At 32.3% G+C, this 26,915-nt stretch overlaps 1 protein-coding gene across 1 annotated transcript in view; it reads left to right on the top strand.

The window, feature by feature from the left end:
* The window catches only part of LOC123706163 (nephrin), a 373,060-nt gene that overhangs the window by 55,226 nt on the left and 290,919 nt on the right, over nucleotides 1-26,915 (top strand). The window contains exon 2 of the mRNA XM_045655331.1: nucleotides 18,942-19,085. Within this exon, the coding sequence (XP_045511287.1) occupies nucleotides 19,004-19,085 (82 nt within the window). The 5' untranslated portion in view covers nucleotides 18,942-19,003. The remainder of the gene's footprint in view (nucleotides 1-18,941; nucleotides 19,086-26,915) is intronic.

Below are 26,915 nucleotides of genomic sequence, written 5' to 3'. Positions count from 1 at the left end.
TGTAATTAAATTTATTTAAGCACTTAAAACAACAGTAACGTAATTATATTATAAGTTTTCTTGTGCATACCTGTAATAATTGGTGTATACATCATCTAGACACGCGGCAGCGTGTCAAGCCGAGTTCAAGCGAAGAGAACTGGCGAGCAGCAGCCGTGTGTATATTTACACGAACCATTTCGAGCCACTTTTCACCCCCTTATATCTCGAAAACTATTTAAGATAAATAAACCAAATTTGGTACATATCAAGAGGACCTCAAGATAAACAAGAACCTTAAATTTCATAAATACAGATTAAACAGTTGCGTAGATATTAATATCCAAAAATCGCAATTTTTAAGACTGACTGACTTATAGACATATACAAAACCTAACCCACTTCCAGATGACCTAGAAAGTTCAAATTTTGTAATCAGCTAGGTAATAGTGAGTGTACAAAGGAAAAAATCAGAAAATACTGAATTTATTTGTATTTAATTTTTTTTTCAATGACATAAATTTTGTTTGTATGGAAAAATGGAAAAGTTTAAAAAAATAGAAAATAGTATATTCACCTTACTAGTCTTAAAAAATAGATCAAAACTAGTCAGTGGCCGAAAAAAATTTTGAAATCCATCAATAAATGACTGAGATATAGATTATTGAAGTTTACATATTTTAGCGCGAAACATCTGTAGATTCGATGCGCCTCTAACATCACACTCACTCGCGCTAGTATCACTAGGGCGGATTACTTCGATTGCATGATTTCTTTATTCAAAACTATTATTAAACGTAAAATAAAAGAAAATTGTAATAAAAATATTGCTCATACAGTTAAAAATAATATATAATTTTACAAATTCACATTTATTTATTCTTTATTTATGAGTGTTTAGTTTATTTTTAATTTCAGTGTAATGGAAGAAGGCTTTGTCGAAGGTCGAAATGATTTAATTTGCGTAATATTAATATTAATATAAGTGAAACATCTTTAGGCGCGTTTAGAGTAAAATTTCAAAATCTCGTCATGGCAATACCGTAACGTCATGGAGTAAAGCGACGATTCTTCTACAACGATCTTTGCATCTTTGTAATAGTGTGTGTACATATTCACGCTGGATGTTTAGAAAATCATGTAATCTTTTAAACAGAAAACGAGTTTAAAAAATTGCAGATAATGACGGGGCAATGTGCGCTGACATTCATAACATACAAGAAAATATAGAAAATAATACTAAACAAACCATACAAAGAATCCGCAAGAAAAAATGTAAAAAAATCGTATATAAAAAGTATTATATTCATAAAGTACCTAAATCAAATTTGCAGAGTAATTTTCTGTACAAAAAGTAATGATATCCCACCAAAAACATAAATGTAAAAATTGGAGCCGAGTTCAATCGTTGACTTAATTTGCCAAAAAAGAAATGAGATCTAATTAATGTGTGCCAAGTTCTGCAGACAGTCCAGAAATTTATTTATAAAGATGTATTAAGTTCTTAGGTTGACTGAAAACTCAATTGTTTTATTTTCCCTTAGAGAACAATGTTTATTCCAAAATATAACTTTTTTAATTTGAATAATATAATTATTTTCACAAAGCAAACAACTAATGACCTATATTGAACCCCATAATTTGATGAGGCTAGTTTTACATACTGTTTATATTTTGTGAAGTTCTAAAAACTAGCCTCATCAAATTATGGGGTTCAATAGGTCATTAGTTGTTTGCTTTGTGAAAATAATTATATTATTCAAATTAAAAAAGTTATATTTTGGAATAAACATTGTTCTCTAAGGGAAAATAAAACAATTGAGTTTTCAGTCAACCTAAGAACTTAATACATCTTTATAAATAAATTTCTGGACTGTCTGCAGAACTTGGCACACATTAATTAGATCTCATTTCTTTTTTGGCAAATTAAGTCAACGATTGAACTCGGCTCCAATTTTTACATTTATGTTTTTGGTGGGATATTAATATTCGATAGTTGTTTAGTTTTAATTGTGATAATTTACATGTGTACTCTGTTGGTATGTCTAAAATTAAATAAATAAATAAACATAACACTATAATATGTTCCATATTCCCACGAGACGTTCCACGGACAAAGTGTAGATTTCATATCCTTTTCAATTTAACTTTAATACTAGGAGATAAAATCTAAAGGTTTTTCTGTTTACTCCCAGCAGTTGAAACTTTTTGGTCTCCTCAGGGATTTAAACCAAACACTACCAATGAAGTTAAGAGTTTGCAAGAAATCCTTTAAAAACCGATCACTCAAGAATATTGAAGTTATTTTTTTTTAGGTTTCTCACTGTAGTGGTAAACATTCAATGATATTAAGTTATATTTAGAAGTTAATAGAATCATTTCTAAGACTGTATTTTTTTTTGTGTGGGAGATTGGTAAAGGTGAGAAACACCTTCACCTTTACTAATTGGCTTATTCTCGTGAATTTAAATTATTTCCTGGTCATCCAAGATCAGCTTACTAATGCAAATGTTTATAGGACATTGTGAAGGCCGCATCAGGTGACCGAATAGCTGTACCACCGCTCTTACATTAAAAAAATGTGTGCGTATTACTAAGTAGTGTACACACGTAAGAAGTGAAACTTCTTCATTCTTCATGACCTTATTTAAAAAAAAAATAATTTACTATATGCAACTGTACAGAAATACGTCGATTTACGCGTGGGGATAAGAAAAAGATGGCGCGTAACGGAAAATGTCACGCGTAACGAAAAAAATATGTTACACTAAATTTTTTTCCAACCCAAATAAAGAAGTTTCACTTCAAAAATCTACTTTATACACATATAGAGTTCTAAATTTATCACGACGATAAAGACTTAAGTATTACACTATAAGCTTTCATATTACTAAGAACCTAGATGTCTTGAATATAATATGTTTCATTGCAATACGTGCATGTACGCAGGTGGGACTCGTTCCAGAAGGTCGAATATCGCGTGAAATTTAGCATACCATTATCATTGCGCTTCCAAGCACGCCCCAAAATAAAACAAAATTAATTCATTCTAAAATCACAAAAGCCACAACAATCTTTATTTTGCGGCCGCGAACCGTATTTTTATTCCCATATTGTATTCATCTCAATTTTTGGTATTGTTCTATTTGTTAAAACTAGAATGGCGTTTTTAATTCGACATCCATTGTATTGTTGTGAATAGACTGGTGTAGACTCAATTGGCCCGGAATTGTTTCAAACTATATTTGGATTCAGATTGCGGTGTTTAAAGTTTTTAGATTAGTTTTATAATATAACTTTCATGGTGGCAAAGGTAGTGCGTTAGAATATGTCATGTTATTATGTATTGATGATAGATATCGGTCAGTTATTTAAAATGAACAATCTCAAACTCAAACACTTATTTACTAGCTGTGCTCCGCGGTTTTACCCGAAGAGCCCCACTTCTGTTAGTCTTAGCGAGATCTTAGCTTAGAGTCTTAGCCTTCCTCGATAAATGGGCTATCTAACACCGAAAGAATTTTTCAAATCGGACCAGTAGTTCTCGAGATAAGCGCGTTCAAACAAACAAACAAGCTTTATAATATTAGAATATATTAAATTAGCTTTCTTCTAGAAGGACTTCTGAATCGTCATAACATATTTTTAATTTTTACCACCGGTTTGGAAAGCAGTATCTATGGAGAAGAATGTATGTTAATTATTAAAATGGGTAGTTAATGTATAATATGAAAAAAAAAACATTAAGAAATTAAATTACTTAGTTCAGTTAACCTTAGAAATATGTCTATCAACTAAGTATAATTGTTTGACCTTAATTTACCCACACGCTAGCTAGATAATTTAACACAGTATCTGATATTTTTTCTGAAAATGTGAGAATTTAGCATATTCCGAGTTTAAAGCGATTCATTATTAATTGATGACTAGCTGAAAAGTATAGAGGTGTGTATGGTACCTTAATATGCTTGACTCCAATATTATAGAAAACAAGTGCTGAGTTAAGCTTTTAGAGCCCTACAATATTTAAAGTCTAGAACGCTCTTCTATATAGTAATATGTTATGCAATTTATCTTTATTAGTGTGACTCGAGGTCATATTCCACTTAATTAAAAATAGTATGTGTGTGCACACATGTTACAAGTGAAACTTCTGCCTGATTCAAAGATACCAAAATCGTCGCCTTACTCCATGACGTGACGACATTGTCATAACGCGACCTTGAAATTTTACTCTCAACGCGCCGAAGTTTCACCCCTCTTATTTTTTTTTAATTTATGAATATTATATTTATACATTTACGATATTGAAATATCCAACGACCTAAGCTTTGCCTATTATACAGGGTGTCCAGCAGCAGATTTCAATGTTTGAACGCTTCTAGTTTTAAAACGCGACTGCGAGAGGGACGCGGGGGGTGTCATTCAGCGCGTGAGCTCTGCGGATTTTTTAGTCGCCATGGAGCAGTGGAGCGGAGAGCATTGCTCTTATGCTATTGAGGCATACTTTTCGGGTGATTTCGCTGGCGAAAACACGCCGTCGGTTTCATAACCATTATCAAATTCATCGTTTAAGAGATGGACCTTCGATAAATTTGATACAGTTGTGGCTAGCAAGGCTTAGGGCTATAGGTTCAGTCATTAATAACCCTAGGCCGGGTCCAGCACCATCAGTATCCACGATAGAAAACATTAAACTTGTTATGAATTCTGTTATTGAAAATCCTCGTTTATAACTTCGCACACTTTCGTCGATATTGGGAATTCCTAAATCGATTCTACAGGTCATTATGCGAAAAAAGCTTAAGCTCCATCCATACCAAATTCAGATTATTCAAGATTTGCTACGGCTCATACTGCAAATGTGTCAATGAATTCAGTGCGGCAGTTATTTCCTGAAAAGCACATATCCTGAAACGGCACCATCCCGTGGCCACCCAGGTCACCAGACCTAAGTCTATGTGACTTTTTCTAGTAGGGCTATCTAAAAACTGTGGTTTACCAATCAAATCCAACAACCATAAGGCAACTGAAGCAAAATATCCGGGCTGAAACAAACAGAATTCCCAGTTCCCTTTGCAAACAAGTTTTTCTCAACATGCGGAATAGATTGAGGAGTGTGTGAGAGTAGAAGGGCGGCATTTGGAAAATGTAATTTTCAGGAGATAAAATCCGCACTCGTCTTCTTTTGACTTTAATAAAAATATTTTGTTTAGAAATAATAGTTCTTTTTTTACAAGCCCTCAAACATTGAAATCGGCCACTGGACACCCTGTACTTCATCTGTTCAGACTTATAACAAAATAGTCTAGAAATCTCTCGAACATTCTATTTGTTCTTGCATAATAGCATAAGAGCCCGCATCTATAATCATTAAGTTAACTAGAATGTGGTCTGAGAGCGTCACGGCTGAATAGAGAGACACTTCATCCGTGAAGTCAGATCGCTGGTGATTCTTATGCTGTAATGTCTTTTGTGATTTTACTGCAAGATTTTCTTATCTGTGGTCTTTATTAAAATGAATTCTATTCAAAATTGATAGACTATTTATGTATGTGAGTTAATCGTTTTCTAAATTGAAGTTTACAAAATAGGGTGTTTTAAGAGGTAAAAAAATATATAAGAAAAAATCACTTTTGTAGAAATGTTAAGCTCTCGAATACCTCAAGATATAAATATAATTTAGAGAAAATGATATACATTTGAAGGTAAAAGAATGAATGGATAGTTTAAAGACCTGGCGAGTATAGGTTTAGTGGAATCTACGTAGAAAAGAGTATTATACCAGTGTGAATCCGTCTGAGCCAGCTTACTGATACGTAAACTCTGGAAACTTTAAGAAACATTGAATGGTAAAAGAAATAATGTATGTGAATTCTTCAACTATAGGTATACAACTATAGGATTGTTTTTCAAGCGATTCTTTTGAATACTAGTGTATCTTTTGAAGGTACAAGAACTCGGTGTCTTAGCTGACATAGAAATAAGGCTTGTCAATTTAATTTTATTGATACTTGGAATAACCGTATCTTATTTCATTTTTATTTCAAATACAATTTGTATCATGGCTTCATAATTATGAAAATTATAATTTTAAATCGAAAATATTCATCATTTGCGAATAATGTTTTGAAAACTAAATAAATAGAGTTAAGTAATCTTTTATATAAGCAATTGAATAAAGCTTCTACGATTGAACTCCACAGAATTGATTTACAATCGACACAGAAATTTTGCCACACATCCTTCGCTCCATTTAGTTCTTTATCCTCTAGTCCTGACATCATATTCCAATGAAAATGTCCATAAAAAAAGGAAACGAACGCTCGGAACCCGTGACCTAATTCCAAATAACACAAACTCGGTACCCAATCAAATCAAGTAAGCGTTCCCGGAATTCTGAAATACCCATATAATATACCTTATATAAAATGTATGACGGCAAATTATTTAGCATAATAAGTACCAACTTTATCCCGATAAAACGTTCCAAAGTATAGTACAGCGTCTCATCACAACTTTTTAATGTTTCTTACATTAAAACCGTTTTTAACACCGAAGCCTCAACTTCGGTCCGATCCAGATTTTTCATCTCCGTAATTTGAAATTATAATTCGTTGCGAAGAAATCAAATCAAAATTCCATTTAAAGTTTGATTTTTAATATTTGTTTTGTAGCAGCTGTCGGGTATGGTAATGACTGGACTATCGTGTTGTGGGTATTGACAGAAACTTTAGATTGGGGCTAGTGCACACCGGGGGCTGGATTAATCACCAAACTGAACTGATGCTCTGAAATTATGGATATTATCGAAATAAAAGTCAAAGACTCTTAATTGACTGGACACTTTTAATCTGAGAAGACATGCCTTAAATTATAGACATTGCCACCATTAAAAGTATAGCCAGATTTGATTTGCATCTCGATCATGTATCAAGACGTACATAGTTTGCTAGTTTAATCAAAACAAGCAGAGAAATGCCATTTAATAAATAAGTTGTGTTCTTCACCTCCAATAGAGTTAGCTTCGACAATTATAAAATCAACTCATCTAATTGTGTTTTAAGGTTATTTTCGTCAAAAATTATACTTTGAAAACCAATTTAAAGGGCTTTTTAAACTCTTTGTCATGTGAATACTGCCCTACAATACTGTCCTTTGACAACATCTGGTATTACAACGAAATGCAGTGTCACACATAATACAATTTGCCTGGTCCCAATGGTAACTTGTTAATACAATTGTGAATAGTTCCAGAATATTAATATTCAAATTAATGGACAGAATCCGAAACAAGGTCGTTATAGATTTAGATTGGGACTGATCCAGTTTTATCTCTATTATCTATAAGTAATAAAAGATGACTAAATATTATCAAAATCAGATTTGTGTACGAAAGGAGTGTGATGCATTCCCATTAAAAATATTTTTTTTCTTTATCGGTCATATCCTTATCTTGATTTTTAGGATTATCTGGATGGTTTAACAGGTCTTGAAGTAGTAAGAGTACTAACGACTTAAATACCTTAACAAAAACAAAGACAGGAAATAGCCAAAATTATATTTAGACACCAAATTCTCTCTCAAATAGCCTTATATAATGACAATATAAAATAAATTGTAAAGTACGTTCTAGCATAATAATGGGACAGTTTTCTATAAAACCTTGAGAGTAAAAATAAACTAGATCAATCTCGTAAGAAAAATGGAATGGCCGAGTATTGATCGTCACCCTGTTATGTGCTGGACGTCAGCCGGCTAGATTATCTTTTGAACCTAATATTTTGTTAAGAAATTTTTAATAGCGCGAAGTAATGGGATTAATAAATGTTGAGTTACAATCTATGTGTTCAATACATAGAAAACTGAAGTAAAGAAGAAAAATACATTTGGAACATAATATTATAATCAAATCAAATAATTTATTGCATACTAATACATTTTATATATTAGAAACCTTATGCAGGTCTTGCAATACAATATACCACGTAGTGGTTAAATTCCATTGATTCGATTGGGAAGGATTGAACAATCGAGACGTATTTTGTTAGATATCCAGTCAATTAATAAAAAAGGCATAAATGCATAAATCTCATGACTTGATTCGCGTTTAAGATATCCCACCAAAAACATAAATGTAAAATTTGGAGCCGAGTTCATACGTTGACTTAATTTGCCAAAAAAAGAAATGAGATCTAAATGTGTGCCAAGTTCTGCAGACAGTCCAGAAATTTATTTACAAAGATGTATTAAGTTCTTAGGTTGACTGAAAACTCAATTGTTTTATTTTCCCTTAGAGAACAATGTTTATTCCAAAATATAACTTTTTAAATTTGAATAATATAATTATTTTCACAAAGCAAACAACTAATGACCTATTGAACCCCACAATTTGATGAGGCTAGTTTTACATACTGTTTATATTTTGTGAGGTTCTAAAAACTAGCCTGCTAATAACTGCTGTAATAAAGTTCACATTCACTCGAACAGCGAAAGAAATATATTGTTACGCGAAAGCTGAAATTTGCGACACACTTGACATGCAATTAAATTAACATGCCATCAAAAACGTAATAAACAATGAAAATTATTTACAAGGCTCGCGGACAAAACATTTATTAACAAAAAAAAATAACATTTATTAATATAAATACATTTATTCAAAACTTTGGCAATTCCTCAAAATTAGCAAGAAATTCCTTGGCAAATTATAAAAAGGAAACATTATACAAAGCTAACAACAATGAGTTGAACGACTTTCACGGAACAAGTCAGTCGGAACGAAACTAAATGAAACCGGAGACTTGAAACAATTAAGATTTAGCAAAGTTAGGGACTTGACCAAGTTTTCGGCGTTCACGAAAACGGGAAGCCCATTAAATTTCTTTTAAACAAATTATGAATTGATGAAGAGTTTGGTTTGATCAATTAAGTTCGATTGACGTCGCTTTGGGCTACAGTCTGGATGCCGGCCGCTTTGTTACGTAATTATTTTATGGTATTTTGTACAGTTCAGAGGTATGTATCGCGATTGGATTTTGATTTAGGAATTTCGTGGATACATACTTTATAGTCATGACGTTATTATATTTTGTAGCATCATGTTTGTAATACAATTATCTTACGATTGTATGAATTATTATACTATTTTAATTAACACATATACCACGCTAGTTTCGACATGATTTTTATTCAAATTAAATACCTATTTAATTAAATAGATAGAGTTATATACTTATACAAAAATGAATTATTAATATTAACAATATTATATTTTGAGATATTTTGTATCACTATTGAAGAGGATCAACATATTATTTGAAAATTTTAAAAGTTTACTGTAACGTTAACTCCTTTAAACGCTTAACAAAATGACAATTCATAAAATCATTTAACTCTTGACGTAGGTACAATTAGCATTTCTCTACAATAATAATATTCGTGAAAAACTTTTGCCTTTATTTATGATATCAAAGTCCCAAAGGAAAAGCAATCCAACAGAATAATAGGGTATGTTATTATTGGCCTGATCAATACCACTCGATTACGTTTCTCTAGGTTGGGTTATAATATAATAGTCACCGCAGGCTGTGATACCGGAACGGTTTTCGATAATTAATCTGTATTAGATAGTTATAAGTTCATACTGTTATTTATAAACTGCTTAATTGGCGTGAAAATTCCGGTGTGCTAATACCTACTGATAAGCATTAATATGAACTTTTTAAATAACTGAAAGATAAAAACTGATTCTGGTTGATGTTATTATGTTGATAATGAATTATGTTACTTAAGGTAGAATAACATATTCTATTTAAAGTTTATTCAGGATAATTTACGTTTTTTGACAAAAAAAGGTTTATAGAACCCAGATTCGCTCATATTATCGTAGCAAAAACCTAATGAAATATCCAAAAAAAACGCAATCTACTTTTACAAAAAAATCCGGTAAAATTAAGCAAAATATTCAGAAGGGTAGGATGTAAAACTAGGGGCTAATCTATTCGTAATTTCGACGTCCCTCACAAACGCAGGTCGCGTGTGAAAATGCCTAATAATACAGACGCGCTCTGAAAGTCGATGGCAAGGTCGCACCTTTATTTGGTTTATTCTGCTTTGTGTAAAATCATAAAAAAAAACTTAATAACAAAGACATAAAGCGACTTTATACAAAAATGTGTGTAAGTGAAAGGATTTATAAAATTATCGCGCTAAATCCCAATAAAACATCGTTTCGCTGACGGGTAATTTTGAAATCTATTCGTATCACTCGTTATTTAAAAAAAAACCTTTATTATGATGAGTTTAAAGATTTACCTAAACTAATTGACAAAACACATCTGTAGTGCATTCATAGTTATTATGAAGTTTATTAATGTAGGTAATGTGTTGTGGTCGTAGGTTGCTTAGACCTATCTTGAGCGTATCAATGTTGAGCGTGGCTGGTGACGCATTAAAACTCTATATTATAAGATTAGAATTGCTGCGTGTTATACTTATGCCAGCACCAAAGCCTGCAGAAAGATTATTGTATTCCTTATTAAAATAGAGACTAGAAAAAAAATGAAATTAAAATCGACCTAGAACCAAGCGGAGCAAACGTGCGACTGACACGCGTAATATACCGACTTTTTTGTAAGGGACAAGCAGTAAACTTTATTAGATTATCGAGAAATATTTTCAAAAGATGATTTATAACTACGCGGTTTGATGTATTCCATGTCCAATATATAGTGGAATCTATTGTGTTCCGACTTCCGTATTTCGCGTTTGATTGGCTGCTTTCATACTTTAATTGGATATATTAAACGAATTTCAATTAACTTCGTGGATGGTATATTGTTATTTAAAAACGTTGATGTATTGTATTTGGTATCTGTATTTATGAAATTTAAGGCGTTGGTAGTAATAACTTTTACAAAGATGGAAAAGTATACCCAGTATTTAAGTAATGTAATTAAAAAAAGAGAAAATAAAGATTTTAGTTAAATCAATAATTTCATTCGATTAATTTTTAATCAAATTTAAAAGAAGGACGATACAAACAAGATTCATCAATTATACATAGTTACATTCAAAAATATAAATACAATGATGGTATCCTACACAACTACATATTTAAAATATTAAAGTTGAGTTGACAAAAAAAAACATGGTAGCTAGTCAACAAAACTATTGACGAACTGAAAATCGATAATTTTAACAAAGAATTGTTATTCTCTGTTAATCTGTAGGTATATAGATGTACAGAGACTGAGCACACTGGGTTTAAGAGCACAAACCTGTACAGTTTGATATTTGTGGACGCCAGTGACAAACAAAAATAAAATAAAAAATGTTCAATCGAACTATTTAATAAAACAAATAACATTAATTTTTAGAGTACAATATGTCCTATATTTTGTTCAAAATGCTACTAACCATATTTTTGTACAAATATATTTTCATACTCTACCTTTTAGCTGACAAATTAAAAATCTATCGCATATAAATACACTCGTTAATGCCAAATGAATTTAACGTGAAATATGAATTTTTCCACAGTCCTGTTAATAAATTCTTTTATAATATGAATAGACGAGTGCGGCATTTGAATTCATAATTCCGAAATATTTTCATCAAATTTTAAAGGGACAATGAATGTCTGATTTGGATAACATACTATTATTTTACAATAGAACGTTATTGTTGTATATTTTTTTATATTGTTGAAAGTAGATTAATGTAATCTAAACTGAAATTATAAAGCTGATGAGTTTAGTGAAAATGTTTGTTGATTTGTCTTTCACATTTTAGAACATAATTATTGTTGCATTTTATATCTATACTAATATTATAAAGCTGAAGAGTTTGTTTGTTTGAACGCGCCAATCTCGGAAACTACTAGTCTGATTTGAAAAATTCTTTCGGTGTTAGATAGCCCATTTATCGAGGAAGGCTATAGGCTATATATCATCACTCTAAGACCAACAGGAGCGGAGCCACTCGAGTGAAACCGCGTGGTACAGATAGTTTAATATAAAACACAAAAATAATAATTATAAATATAATAATTATATTATAACGTAGTTAAATTGTCTCTTTCCGTTCAAAGATCACACGAAGAAGCTACGTTAACGGTAGTTTTAAAGTTTTCCAACAACAAAAGTGGACAATTTCCTTCACTTTTGTACAAAGATGATCTCGATAAGATATTATCTAACCAAATAGAGATTAGGGTGAGGTCTGACAATTGTATAATATAATCTTTTAGATTCAAGAGAACCGCTCACTATTCACTTTTTGCCTATAAAATCAGTACTAGCTGTGCTCCGCGGTTTACCCGCAGTATTCTGTTCCTGTGATAAATTGGCTATCTAACAACGAAATTATTTTTCAAATCGGACCAGTAGTTCTTGAGATTAGCGCGTTCAAACAAAAAAACAAACTGTTCAGCTTTGTAATATTAATATAGATTAGGCGACTGTATGTATTTACATATTTAGTACTAGAATAAAGGGAATAAATCATCAAAGCTTAACGATAAATAGCTAATTAGAAGAGTTATTTAACCAATTTTTGTATTCAAGTTTTAATGTTTTTATGTGTTACACGCCTCCAACTGCAATAAAAGAATTCTTGTTATTTTGCGATACATGCGTTAATTTATTTATTGCCTGCGTAGGTTGTATTTTAAATGTCACTACCCCAAAAAGTAACCATACAAAAACATAATGTTATAACTGCCTGAGGCTTCGCAAAAATAGTGCTTTATAACGCGATTGGAAAACAGATGCATTAAACCAAACAAAAATAGACAAGGGATAATGGTATATGTGCCCATTGAAATTAAGCTTTCTTTGGCTTATACATATTTGAATCAACTTTTCGGTGGCACAATGACTGATTATAACGACACGGTTTGAGTTTAAACTACAAGAATATCTTATTCATTTTTTTTAAATTTAGGTAGTTATTAAAATTGTGTGTTATCACTACATAGTATAACTCGCATATTAAAAATTATAGGAAGTCGCTTTTTCTGTCCCCGTGTCCCTATTTCTGCTCAAATCTTTGAAACTAAGCAACGAACTTTTATGCGGTTTTTTTTTTAATATATTAGATAGAGTGATTCAAGAGGAAGGTTTTGGTATACATATCTATTTTACTAGCTTTCCGCCTGCGGCTTCGCCCGTGTTTTCAAAAAAAAACCCGCATAGTTCCCGTTCCCGTGGGATTTCCGGGATAAAACCTAGCCTATGTTACTCGTGGATAATGTAGCTTTCAAATGGTGAAAGAATTTTTAAAATCGGCCCAGTAGTTTATGAGCCTATTCATTACAATCAAACAAACAAACAAAGTTTTCCTCTTTATAATATTAGTGTAGATTAGGTTATAGACAAAGTGGGCGAAGCCGTATGCGGATAGCTATATATGTATATTTATCAACACGAGAATATGTGGAATCCAGAAATATTTGACGGCACTGGTATGAAAAAAGTATTCCATTTTTTTTATTAAAACATTTTTAAACAATACAAAAAATCTCTATAGTTCTAAACCCACTTCAGATAACAAAAAGTCGATACCCATAGACTGTACGCTCACGTCATTTGTTTGCAACCTTTCCGAGTAGAATGGACACAGATCGAGTTAATTTAACTCAAAAGCCTGTCCTACATACGTTTGATGCTGAAATATTTTTCAAGCAAATTCAAAAGCGGACGCACTTTTGAATTCGCGTACAGACCGAATGAATAATGTCTTTATGTTTGTGAATAATGCGCTGTCTGTACTGTTGAAGATTTTTATAATTTCGTGTTAAATAATAAATGTGTATGGTGTAAATTGGCGGGAAATTTATAACTAGTGCAGTGGTGGAAGTGTCATGGAGTTTATTGCAGAAAACTTAACAAAGAACTTAAGAGCTTTCAAACAGCAACATTTAGTGAAGGGCTTTTTGATTAATTATTACAGACGCAATAATAAGTATCTTATTTGATATCAGGAAAGGTTCCACAATACATGCCTTGTCGGTCTGCAGTTCTAGTCATCTTTTTTAGTATCATGTCCACTGTATATTAATTATAATGTTATTGTATTTTGGAATGGTAATGGTATCTATGTATTCAATTTTATTATTTCTGTGAATAAATGAGATATTATTTAAGCGACTTTAAGCGACTACGGGTTAAAATATTTATTTTCTATTGTATATTGTAAGTGTACTGTATAAGGGCTCTGGCTCTTGCACAACTATTAGCTGAGACAACTCCTTTTGTCATCAACTAATAAGCCGCACATCGTGTATAGTGATTATTTACATTTTATTTTTAAACCAGTTTTGTAACCAGTTTATGTGTGGTGTCTTTATGTGTGTTGTCTTCAACTCCACCAAGTTGAAGACAATAATTTATTTGTTTATATCTACCATTTTAGGTATAAAACAAACAAAAAACGGAGCTCTACCAAAAATCTTTCACACTTCATAATTACCATTTGAAAAGAAGGGACGAAACTTCAAATGTCTCTACAAATAAATTAAATAATATACCCCGTACGAACAATTCCCCATTTCTTTTATTTAAATTGGAAGCATACCGTTAACAATATATTAATTTGGATTCACCATTAATCCAGTTCTAAGCTCGTGACCGCTCGTATCCCGATTAAGCTTAGCCATAGCTTAATTTAACTTTGTTAAATAACTATCATTGTATCGAAATACGCTATTACACCCATTTGCTCATTTTATAGTTTAATTCGGTTAACTATTTTAGTGTAGTTTGAAATGTGTTTTATAACTCTGATAGAGATGCACTGTATTACTATGTAAATATGACTTTAAAATTATGAGGTTAAAAATTTTCATATGTATCTTTTTTTATGGATTAATAACAGTGTTAAATTTGAATGTTTTGGAATATCTAACAGGAGAATATCTAACTTTTAATTTTCATTATTTTATTTTATATCGATGAATTGACACAATTCTTTATCTTCTTTAATAATATATATAAATCTCGTGTCACAATGTTTGTCCTCAATGGGCTCCTAAACCACTTAACCGATTATAATAAAAATTCGCACACCATGTGCAGTTCGATCCAACTTGAGAGATAGCGAGAGCGTGCGAGGCCGCGGGCGATAAGCTTGTGTTTTATTAAAATTTAATTGACGAAATGAGGTATGTAGCGTTTTGATACTTTTTCATAACTATTGGCAAAACCTTTTGTTGTTCATATTTCTACCATTATTAACAGTATTTATCCGCACAAATCTATCTACAACAATAAACTTTAGTTTTATTTCCGCAATAAATTATGTATACACATATACATGGTCGTAAATCAAAACACGTGAACACCTGTGAATTAAAATCTGAAAAAGGGAAGGGACAAAAAAATTGGCTCATAACCGCGCGATTCTTCTCTCTGATTTATTGTTGGGATCTCTGATTTTGTTTAACATTTCATGAGATAAAAGGGTTGGTAAGTTGTGATTCAAATCGTGGTCTTTGTGATAAATAATGTTATATAATGATTTTCATGTTAGTAGAGATAATGAAACATCATTAGGAAATGCAAAAAAAATATGTCTTACTATAACAAAGATGGACAGAACTAATACACAAAACCAAAGAAAAAACCAAAACCGCTTATGAAAATGCCCGGAGCCTAAAACTTATTTGACTCATTTTATTGCGGCCAAAAAAGATTTTAACTAAAAGACTGGTCAAATTCAAAACTATTTTTAATATAAAAGGTTTTTTTATTAATTACCAAAATATAATTTGGCATAAATTTCAAATGTTTAAATTCATATGTTTCTTTCATTTTAAGCCTCAATTCACTAGGTGAAATTTGCTAACATAAACAGCTTCCATGAGTCCACTGGACTCATATATTTTCTTAGCGTGTTTTTTTCAAATAAAACTCTTTTTTTATTAAGTTTTTTTTTATTATTTTTAAATGTTTATTAAGGCACTACAAAAAAATAACAAAACTGGATAAACTTCTGAAATACTCTTAAAAATAAAAAAAAACTTATTCTAACAGTCTTAAAAAACAGAGTTATTTTCAAAGCCCTACAATAATAACAAATATTTTTAATTATTAATTCTTCTTTATTTTATAAGACTTCTAAAGGAATACAAAACCGAAAATAAACAACAAAAATGTACGCTTCTATACAAAAAAAAAACGTGCAATGGGGTATTACCACCGATTACAGGCAACGACGGCATACCTTTTTTGAGCAACTCAAACATACAGACTTCAGACATCTAGTGCATAAATGTGCAGTCTTTGTTCTCTTTTTGTAATTACATAGATACTTTCTTACATACTTTCTTTCTGTCCTAGGTAACTTGTCTTCGGTTTCAGAGTGGCTCGCATCTTCATCATTCATAATTTGTGTGATCCATGATTCCAAAACAGAATCCGCCTGATCTTCATTCATATTTACAACTTTATGTTGTTTTAGATCCATTTTACAAACCTACAACAACAACAAAAATTAAAATACATATTTTTATATCATTAATACGACAAATAAGCAACATTTAAGAATCGTAACAAATAAATAAAATATTACTTAATTCACTCGACGTAATAACTTACCAATTACGCAGCGCAGGCGCACGTCCTCTCGCTACCGCAGTGCCCGCGTCACTGCAGGAAGGTACTGAGACGGTGGAGGAAATAAGTCACTAGGGGAAAAAATTATAATAGTTTGAAAGTTCGATGTGAGTCCAATGGACTCAGGTAGTGAATTAAGGGTTAAGTGGAATAATTATATATTTTCTAGATAAATACGTTAAGTAGAATTCTTAAGAAAACTAGCGTATAATTTATTTTTTATCAGTACAGTTTAAATGAGCTCTCATAATGGCTAAAAGATACATATTTATTGCTCCGTAGTATATTAATTATTATGCGTTGTATTTTACACGAAGCATTTGATTATTATGCATTGGTACTAGGTTTATTACATTTCATGCTAATTGTAACACAGCATACTTCGGTTTATGTAAAGGCATCGGCGTTTGTAGCGCTCTTCAGAATTACTGGAATTATTTGAATAATGTTTTAGTGATAGCACGACACATTGTATGCTTTTATGGATTCATATCTTAAGACATATTATTATAGACAGAGAAATTGTCAGACTAGTTTAAATAGTAGTAAACAACCATCGACAGAATTTTATGGGTTTTCAAAAGAAGTTCTAGATAGGAAGAATTGTAACTGTAATTTATAACTAGGATTGAGATAATGACAACAAAATTGTTTAAACCATAACGTAATGTACACTTTATGAGGCGCAGAAAAGTTCATTGAAGACAAAATTTACGGTTACCATTAAAAATCCGTAACAGCTTGCCGTGATCGGAGCATGACCATTACATTCGCTCGTAAACACTGAAATAAACATGAATTGGCTGGGCACATAGATAAATAATGTTTATAAATGGTTAAGGAACAAAAGATAACGTTATAAAATGTTAAACGAAACGGCTCTAAACTTTACCCTATCATGTAACTCTGGACGTACCAAGATCGTTTCCAGTGGACAATATATCGTCGATTTCATTTAGCACATCATCCATCGCGCGCTGTGTACGGCACTCGCTTAGACCGTGCCGTGTTATAGCATCGCAGTAAATCGTTCTGATGGTTTTAACCGTCGTTATAATATATGAGGTGCGAGCCAACGTCCCAGTGGTGAAATTTATTCATGGTTGTAATAAAATCTGTCGTGCGACAGTCCCCGGCCGCTCTGGCCGACCAGGTTAATTCCTTTTTGAAATTTAGCTCCAGATACGACTTGGCAACGTTCTGGATAATAAATAAAGGAGTAAATATTCTCTCGGAGATGCACAATGCTTTTACCAGTTTATTTTGTATACGATTACAAAGAGGAATGTGGGTCTGAGAGGATTGGTTCTTTGAAAATAAATTGATGCTGTATTCACAAGCGTAAATCCGGAGGTATGTTTATCAGTTTAAATACTAGACAGGTGAAAGCTCATGATAACTGCTTCAACTCTACATTATATTATCAAACGTGAGCGCGTCTTACCAGGCATGTAATAATATGTACCTATATTTACTGCGTATTTTAATGTTTTCTTTTTCTGAATTCCATTGCAAACAATTTTTTTCTGGCCTTTCTTGATTAAAATGCCTTCAGACCATGCTTTCATACCAGATGGATTCGGATGAAAATTTGCATATAAATAACGGTTAGCTTGTATGTTTTAACATAGGTTATTTTATGCTGAAATGTTACGTCCCTTGGGCCTGTAAGTGTAGCCATGGGGGTAGTTAATGTGAGAAAAACGACGAATATATCACGTAATAATATTTATTACATACATATTTCAGAGTCAAAAAATTCGACGACATGACGTACCATCTACCAACACGCACTTGGGGCCAGTGTGGTGTATTTCATAGGAGGCCCGTGTCCATAGTGAGAACATAATAGGCTGATGATGAAGATATTTCATAAACCAAAGCACAGCGAGGGACTGGAACGCCTTGCCCGCGTCTGTCTTTCCAGAAACCTATAATCCGGATCTGTTCAGGGTAAAAGTGAATAGGCTCTTTCTAGGCAGGCATGCTCATTCATAGACTGCATCACTACTTACCATCAGGTAGGATGCAGTCAAATGCCTGACTATCTTTAATAAAAAAAAAAAAAAGGCACTGTGGCGTGCCTGATGAGAGGCGTATAGTAGGCGTAGTTGTGCAGCAATGACAGATAAAGGATAAATGATGATAATGATGTCGGGCTCATTTTACATTAATAAACAAAACTTTACAATACACCTTATCATAATATGATTGTTAAATAAACAATGATATCGAATTAATTTAGTACGTAACACTTGTTGATTGTCAATAAAGAAGGTATAAAAGAAGGTTCCAGAAAATGTTATCTTTCTTCATTAATTAACAGTGTATATTTGTACACAGTAACTACGGACATGCGCCGCTGGTGGCGGACGCGCGCGCCGGCGTGCATGTGATCCCTCGGCATGATGGCGCGGCAGGTGTGCCTCTTCCTCGTGCTGTGCCTCGTGCGCTGCGACACCAAGACCGTGTTGCAGGATAAGCTCGGTAAGCTACTGTACATTCCTTAGTCCCTGGTACTTTCCTGTCAAACAATCTTACTATTGAAAATGTGAAAGTGTGTTTCCTTGTCGCAACGGAGCGATTTATGACACGATTTGTGCTTCTGCAAATTGAAGAGACTAGAGAGTCATATATGCTACTTTTTACCCCGTGGACGAAGCCGCTTGTAAATCGGTCTATAGAATAAAGTGATACTTTGAACTACTTACAACTTACAATGAAGCCGCTTGTAAATCGTTTTATAGAATAAGTAAGTGATACTTTGAACTGTGATTTCTTGGTATATTTAATTAGATTTCTTTCTGAAGCGCCTTTGAATGGCCATACTACAGAAAAAAGATACTATTCTAGTTACTTATCAGCTTCTATAGAAAAGAGCCAGCAAAAACGACTTTTCTCGTATGTTTCAAATTCAATAATATTCACATGACATCGATTACAAAGTTGACATGTAGGTCGCTCACATCATGTATTGAACCAATCTATGAGTTAAATAAAGCTGCAGTTAAAACGCGAATTGCATGCAATTCGTGGTACGGCATCGATACTTTTTCTTTCCTAAATTCGAGGAAACGACATTAATATGATAAATGAAATACGGCTGTCATGGATGAACAAAGCATATGGATTATGGAGTTATTATTCATAACGAGGGCATTGTTTTGCTTTGTATTGTTATCAAAATATTTCGCAAACAACCTTTCATGTCCAAATAATTATGGTGTATAATTGACGTTTCATATTTTTAATCTATGATCGTTTTTAGTGTGAAATTTCAGATCGTTTGCTCTGGAAATATTTCAAAGATTTCGTCAGATACGTAGTAACAAATTTCCTATTGTGATTTAATATGGAACTAGTGACTTTATTTGTAAGACTTTCGTTGTATTTAATCATGTGTGTTATTAATATGTCGCTTAAACACTTTTTATTAAACTATTTTATGAAAACTTGCGTACTTTTTGTGACCTTGGCTGATAGAGAATCACTTTCCTACTGGACATAAAATTTGGATCGACATTAGAAAAAACACGTTGGTTAAGGTTTTGCATCGACATTGGAAAAATTAAGTTAATTTGGTACTTTTTTATACATTTTTAAACCTTAATGTTCTTGTATGATTGTAGAGACGTCTTAACCAATAAAAATGAATATTTAATACTGTATAATACTAATTAACACACTTATTCATACAATTATTCCTACAAAAAGTAAGTTGAAAACGTCAGAACAAAACAAGCCAACAATTACCACCGGTTTGAAAAGCGCCACAACCGACGCTAGTACAATACTAAATTTCAACCTGTCCCTATCATTATACCATACTTCATACATCGTTTGAACAGAAATTGCGTCCTTATACAGCATATTTCACAACTTAACTAACATATGAACTCCTTGTGCACGAAATTTCTGGGGCCAGAGCGTTTGCCTTATGCTAAAATATGCTAAATTTGCTTCTAAATAATCTGGGGCTTTGGAGTTTCATAATAGCCATATTGCAGAATATGTGCATCTAAATATTTCAAACGCTCACAACTTCTAGTCAGTTCATAAAAGAAATTTGTTTCGGTTTGGAAATTATAGTCGGCTAAATTTCTTAATCAGTATTTAAATTATTGTGGTAGAATGTATTATTAATTCAATATATTGATCGTTCTTACTACTGGAACGTTAATCATGATATGAACGACTCAACCATATATCAATAATATTATAACAAAATGTTATAATTATATCTTTAAACACATACAGAAATAATAATCATCCCTTAAATACAGACAGAATTCTGTCCATAACCATTTTAGGTCAATGCGCAAACAGCGTAGGTACCTACGACAATAATTATCTTAGTATATTTTATAGGTATCTCCTAAATTTAACTGCGCATAAATAGCTCTGAGTTCCCAATTTTATTATGATTACAATGATCACTTCACCCTTACATTTTCAATAAACGACAATATAAAACTTGAACAATATTGGAAAAAAGCGCGGGAAACACCAGTAAATTTTACAATATGGCGGTGGGCGTCGCGAAGCCGTAACTGCCGCGAATGCTTTCTGGAGTCATAAAAACAGTCATTCACAATCATAATTCAAGTTTCTGAATTTTTTATCTACATTTCCTAACAGGGACCGTAATGTTAATGCGTTCGTCAATATAAAGATCGTAAAAATTTGAATTACTCTAATGTTCTATAACAACTGATCTGGAACCCTGATTGTGAAGCAACGTGATGGCTTGTCATTTGTGACGTCATAAGGTTACATCTGGAACATTCTCAAGCTTTTATTGTGCCCTTATCTTATTCATAATTCATTTTCTGCAAAGAAATGTATCTTTGATAACTTTTTGTGCAACAATTTATTTTTTTCAGCTTTATTCGGTTGTTAATAGGCAGCGACTAAGCATTTTAATTTTAAGATAGCTTTCAGCACTTTTAGTAAAACATGAAATACATCAGATACCAAGAATACAAAAAGAGAAACTTAATCCTCGACGTTTGTTAACAGCATAAGCATTATAATTTTAAAAGGGTCTTTTGCGCTTTCTTTTGCTCAAACAGAAAATATATCAGATCAGATAAAAGAACTTTAGTACTTAAAATATTATAAAAGAGTAATGAAGCTAGAGCGACATTCGAATAATTCTCAGTACAAATTATTTTAATATAAAACATAATTCTCAGTATCAAAACGTGTCATTAGTTTTGAATTACTTCGTAGGTACTATTTCTCGTAAGTATATCTCGTATATATATCGTAAGTATATAATATTATATAAATGTTATTTTATCTTTCAGTTTTATTTCAACTGATTATCTATACTAATATTATGAAGAGATACTAATGGTTTTCACGCATAAACTACTGAACAGATTTTGATGAAATTTGGCAAAGACAATCTTTAGACCCTTATAAAGAACATAGGCTACCATTTATTGCGAAATATGTACCACGGGCGAAGCCGGGGCGGACCGCTAGTATTGAATAAACTTGAATAAAGTAAATTCATTTTTCACAAGAAAATGCATTGTTTATCATAATATAGACCGTTTATATTGTACAGGTAATTTATTGTCAGACACACATAATGTGTAAACATGCAGACATGTTTTTAAATAAAAATATGATTACTTCACAAGTAAGAAAAGTATGTCCAGTAGTATCCACGCATATCTCCGGAGAGCTTACAAGGGCTATTTTAGTTATTTTAAACAAAACTAAATTAACAAAAACATTCCAATAACACTTGCCACTCCCAAATGTACAAAATTACATATTTAGTTCCAAGGAGTCATCACTATTCCGCACCACGGTCAACAAACGAGGTATTGGCGGCTCTCCAAGACTCTTGGTCCAACATTAATAAGGCTTGATACTAAATTAACAGGGATACTTTGTAGCCGCAAGCATCTGGAATTAGTGATATGGCACAGCGATAAACTGTTGATAGCGGTTGTGGAAGACATATTGTACAGCATGCTAGCTATCAAATGATTTGTGTGCCGACGCTATCACTACATAGTATAAAGTCGCGTTCCGCGTCTGATCTTTGTAACTACACAACGGATTTTGATGCAGTTTTTGAAGCGAAACTTCTATTTTTGAGCGTTAAATGTGAAGGTCGCGCCATGGCAATACAGTCACGCCATGGAGTAAGGCGACAATTTTGATCTTTGAATCTTGCCAAAGAAGTTTCACATTTGACACGTGTGTTCGGCAAACACGCTCTTTTTAATAGAAAGAGTGATTCGAGGTTTTAGTATATAATTTATTAGATTTTAGACAAAGCGGGCGAAGCCGCGAGCGGAAAGCTAGCAGTTCTGCATAGCTTAGTTGTTCTATAGAATAGTTGTAAACTTATTGTATAGCTGACCCGTTTCCATTATCAAATCGAAACAAATCTATTGATTTCATCGAGTAACTATCATCAACTAAAAGATATCCAATATATTTATGTGTACATACATTTATGTATGTGTATACTTAGTTGATATGATGTATGTTTAGAATCTATACTAATATTATAAAGCTTAAGAGTTTGTTTGTTTGTACGCGCTAATCTCAGAAACTACTGGTCCGATTTGAAAAATTCTTTCATTGTTAAATAGCCCATTTATCGAGGAAGATTTATAGGTTATGTATCATCACGCTAAGACTAACAGGAGCGGAGCAATGCGGGTGAAACCGCGGGGAACAGCTAGTTTTATATAATAGTGACCTATTATTTGACTACTTTTATTACCATTATGTATGATAATAATAAATTGTAAGTATAACAGAATGACTAAATTGAAGGTAAATTTATCATTCTATAACATGTCATAATAGTAAATGTGGGCGTAGAAGCGCCAGAAAATATTAAAAATACCGATTTAGAGAACACCGTAAAGAGAAGGTTCTCTGAATTTGTATAGCTATGACGAAAAATTGTGACAGTAAAACTTGTTTCGAATATAATATTTAACTTTATAGGTATATAAAATTCTCGTGTCACAATCATGTTAGTTACCATACTCCTTCGAAACGGCTGTACCGATTCTCATTAAATTTTGTGTGCATATCAGGTAGGTCTGAGATTCGGCCAACATCTATTTTTCATACCTCTCTTAAAAGTAAGGCTAACGTTGCATGTTATAAAACTACCCGATATCTATCCCCATAATATTATATATCCCCACGATACAGGCTTGCCTAGTGTGGGTACTATTATATAGGGAATCCTTTTTAATAAACATAGATTAAGCCAATATGTGTAAAGCGAGCAACGTCAAACTAAGTGTATCTGTGTAAAAACATTTGGTTTATAAATAAATATATTTTCATTTTCATACCTAATATAGTAATTACCAACAGTTCTTGAATCAACGGATAAAACAAATGAATTTCGAATTAACCCACAAAAAGCACAGCCACATAAAGTGAATAGCTAATAGAAAGCTAATCAGATTATTACACAAAGTTTCCACTTATTGGTTGTCAATGTGTGCAGTCGAATAATGATTGTATGGCGTGATCATTAGCCATTCCGTTTTACCACTAAATTATGTTACTTCACACTGCACTGCGGTATAGCGTTTCTTGTGCGTTGGTTCAAAATTGCTTGGAGTTTCAACGCTCAATTATTGGCCAGAATTTGTAATATCTCACATTGTCTTTTATGATATCATGTAAATAAATACTCTTCATAAGCAAAGAATATATAATGACCTATCCTACGTATTCTTTGCTTATTAAACGTATTTTGTATCTTTCTAAAGATAATAAAATCTTATAAAAAGATCATACGCAGTAACATAACGCGTTTCAACTTATTTATTCAGCTCTCAATTACACACCCATAAAAAAGCTTACCCGAAAGCTATTTGTCTAATAACAGTATTTAACCTCAATTTGCCAGCGTGCGAGCATTCTTCCATTTAAAACCAAACTGATTACTTTGGGAAAACACGGACGCTTGTAGCGAAATCTCTGTAAGCACGTTCTAACAGTAAATTTAAAGCAACCGTAACAGTTACGTAAATAAAGAAGAATTGTTTCAGCCAATCTCAGTGGCGGGCCGCAGTGTTGTGTGAAGCGCCCTAATGAAGAGTCTTTAAATGTTCTATAAGTGCACCGTAGCTATTGCTTTTCCATTTAATCGTATTAACAAAGATTGGTATCACTTAATAGATTTCCACTGAATTAAGTGTGTATTGTGTTTAGTCATTGTATTGGAATATTGTATTTATTTTTATGAAAACGTTTGTATAATTTATCGTTTGCTTTATTTGAATTATGATTTATGATTTAAGTGCCAAGGTTAGATCGTGTTTTTCTGTTTTAAATGGGGAAAAATAAAGTTACATTTTTAACATTACTGACGAATACGGGAATAGCTATATCTTAAACGATTTCTTTGCATTCATATTACTTAATATCATCATGGTACCTAACTCATTTATTGTGTATTGTATACAATATTTTTATGCTCTTAAAATAATATATTGACAATACGAGGTTGTCTGGAAGAAATCAATGTACAATTGATCACAAAATTGTGACCAATAAAGAAATAAGAGAGAAATAAGATTTATTCAGAGCAATAAAAAATAAATAAATACAGTTATTTATGCCACCGCCCACCTCAGCATTTACGTGTTATGTAACTTTTGTTAATTTAAGGTTAAAAATAATTGAATAATAATTTATAGCATAACAATAAAACATAGTATAAGTATTTGCAGTTTACAATATTACAATATAAAGAATGGTAAAGGCAGTTCCAAGCTATATTCCAAGGTACATTCAAGCTATTTGAAGATTAATTTCAACTACCTAGTTAATTTAGGATAAATATAAATCTATAAATAGATACGTCCAAGTTAAAAATCTATTCTGCCTGTTTCTCTTCACCTGCAATGTTGCGAACTTCCAACGAGTTAAAGTTTTGTCGACGGCAGCTGAATTTTAAATTGAACCTATAGGGGATTTGTGCATTTTCTTTATTTAATTCCCTTTCTTAAGTCATATTGAGTAAATAATATAACCAAGAACAATAACAAATAAGCATTCACAGTTAAACTTATTAAGGGCTGATTTTTCAATCCTTGGTTACAATTTATCCGTCCAATAAAGTATTACAAGATCATTTTAAAATGTCACCTGTAAACTGTCTTATACGGACAATTAGAATACATTTTTGAAATGGTAGATCAATAAGTAATTGAAAAATCAGCCCTAAATCAAAAACAAAAGTGACGTGTAATAAATACTTACAAATCCTCATGAATACCAAACTTTTGGATTTGATTCCGACTACATCTTCCGTACTTCCAAGGCCGAAGCCGAAATGAATTAGAATTGTTCGCTTCACAAAGAATTCATATACGAAATGTTTCAAAACAATTTCAGGCGTTTGTTCATTTGCGATTCTTACGCTCGAAGGGCTTTCAGAATTGGGACCTGCGTAAGTGATACAGTGACGTCACAAAACATCGCTATATTGCATTCCAGGATCTCGAACATATAGTTAAGGAAATTGGTCCACTTCCTTTCGGCTCCGATTAGTTTTTTGCTTGATTGGATACCGTTTCGCGTTGACTGGGTTTGGAGAAATGTCCCAAACTTTGTATGATTTAACTTTTAACGTTTTTATCATGCGTGACAATTTATATGGAACGCTTTTGTAAAACTTTTCGGCTATTACATTAACGACTTAGATTCGTAATTAATCTAATTTTATTGGAAAGTGAAGTAATGAATTTCATTACATCTGTAATGTTCCCTTTTTATTCAATTTGTTCATTTCACTAATGCTTTCTAGCCTTCGTAAACTAAAAAAGGTCAACGTCCTCAGAACTAATTGAGAATTCTTTGGCGGACTAACGGTTGCTATGAAATTTTGTCATGAACTCTCTTCATGAGTTTTCTTCTAGAAAGATCGCATATCAATTATGCATTGTAAAATGCGCCTTCTAACTTATTTTTTGAAGTGAAACTTTTTTAAGTAAGTTGAGAGTAAAATTTCAAGGTCGCGTGGCAATACTATCATGTCATGAAGTAAGGCGACGATTTTGGTTTCTTTGATTCTTGTCAAAGGAGTTTCACTTCCGACACGTGTGCTCGGCACACACACTTTTTTATAATTTACTTTCAAAACTTCCATATTTTTTTAAAACAATAAACCGTAAAACAATAGTAATTTAACTATTAACTTTCACCCATAAAAAGCCTCACAATTCTACAGTCTGAAATTCCACAAATATTCGATTCAGGTACAGCCAAGTAAATAAGACAGTGCGGTTGCTAGCGGGGAATGTGAGAAAA

This window comes from Colias croceus, chromosome 3 (genome assembly GCF_905220415.1).
Source record: "Colias croceus chromosome 3, ilColCroc2.1".
NCBI lineage: Eukaryota > Metazoa > Arthropoda > Insecta > Lepidoptera > Pieridae > Colias > Colias croceus.
This window is presented reverse-complemented; position numbering and strand designations above follow the sequence as displayed.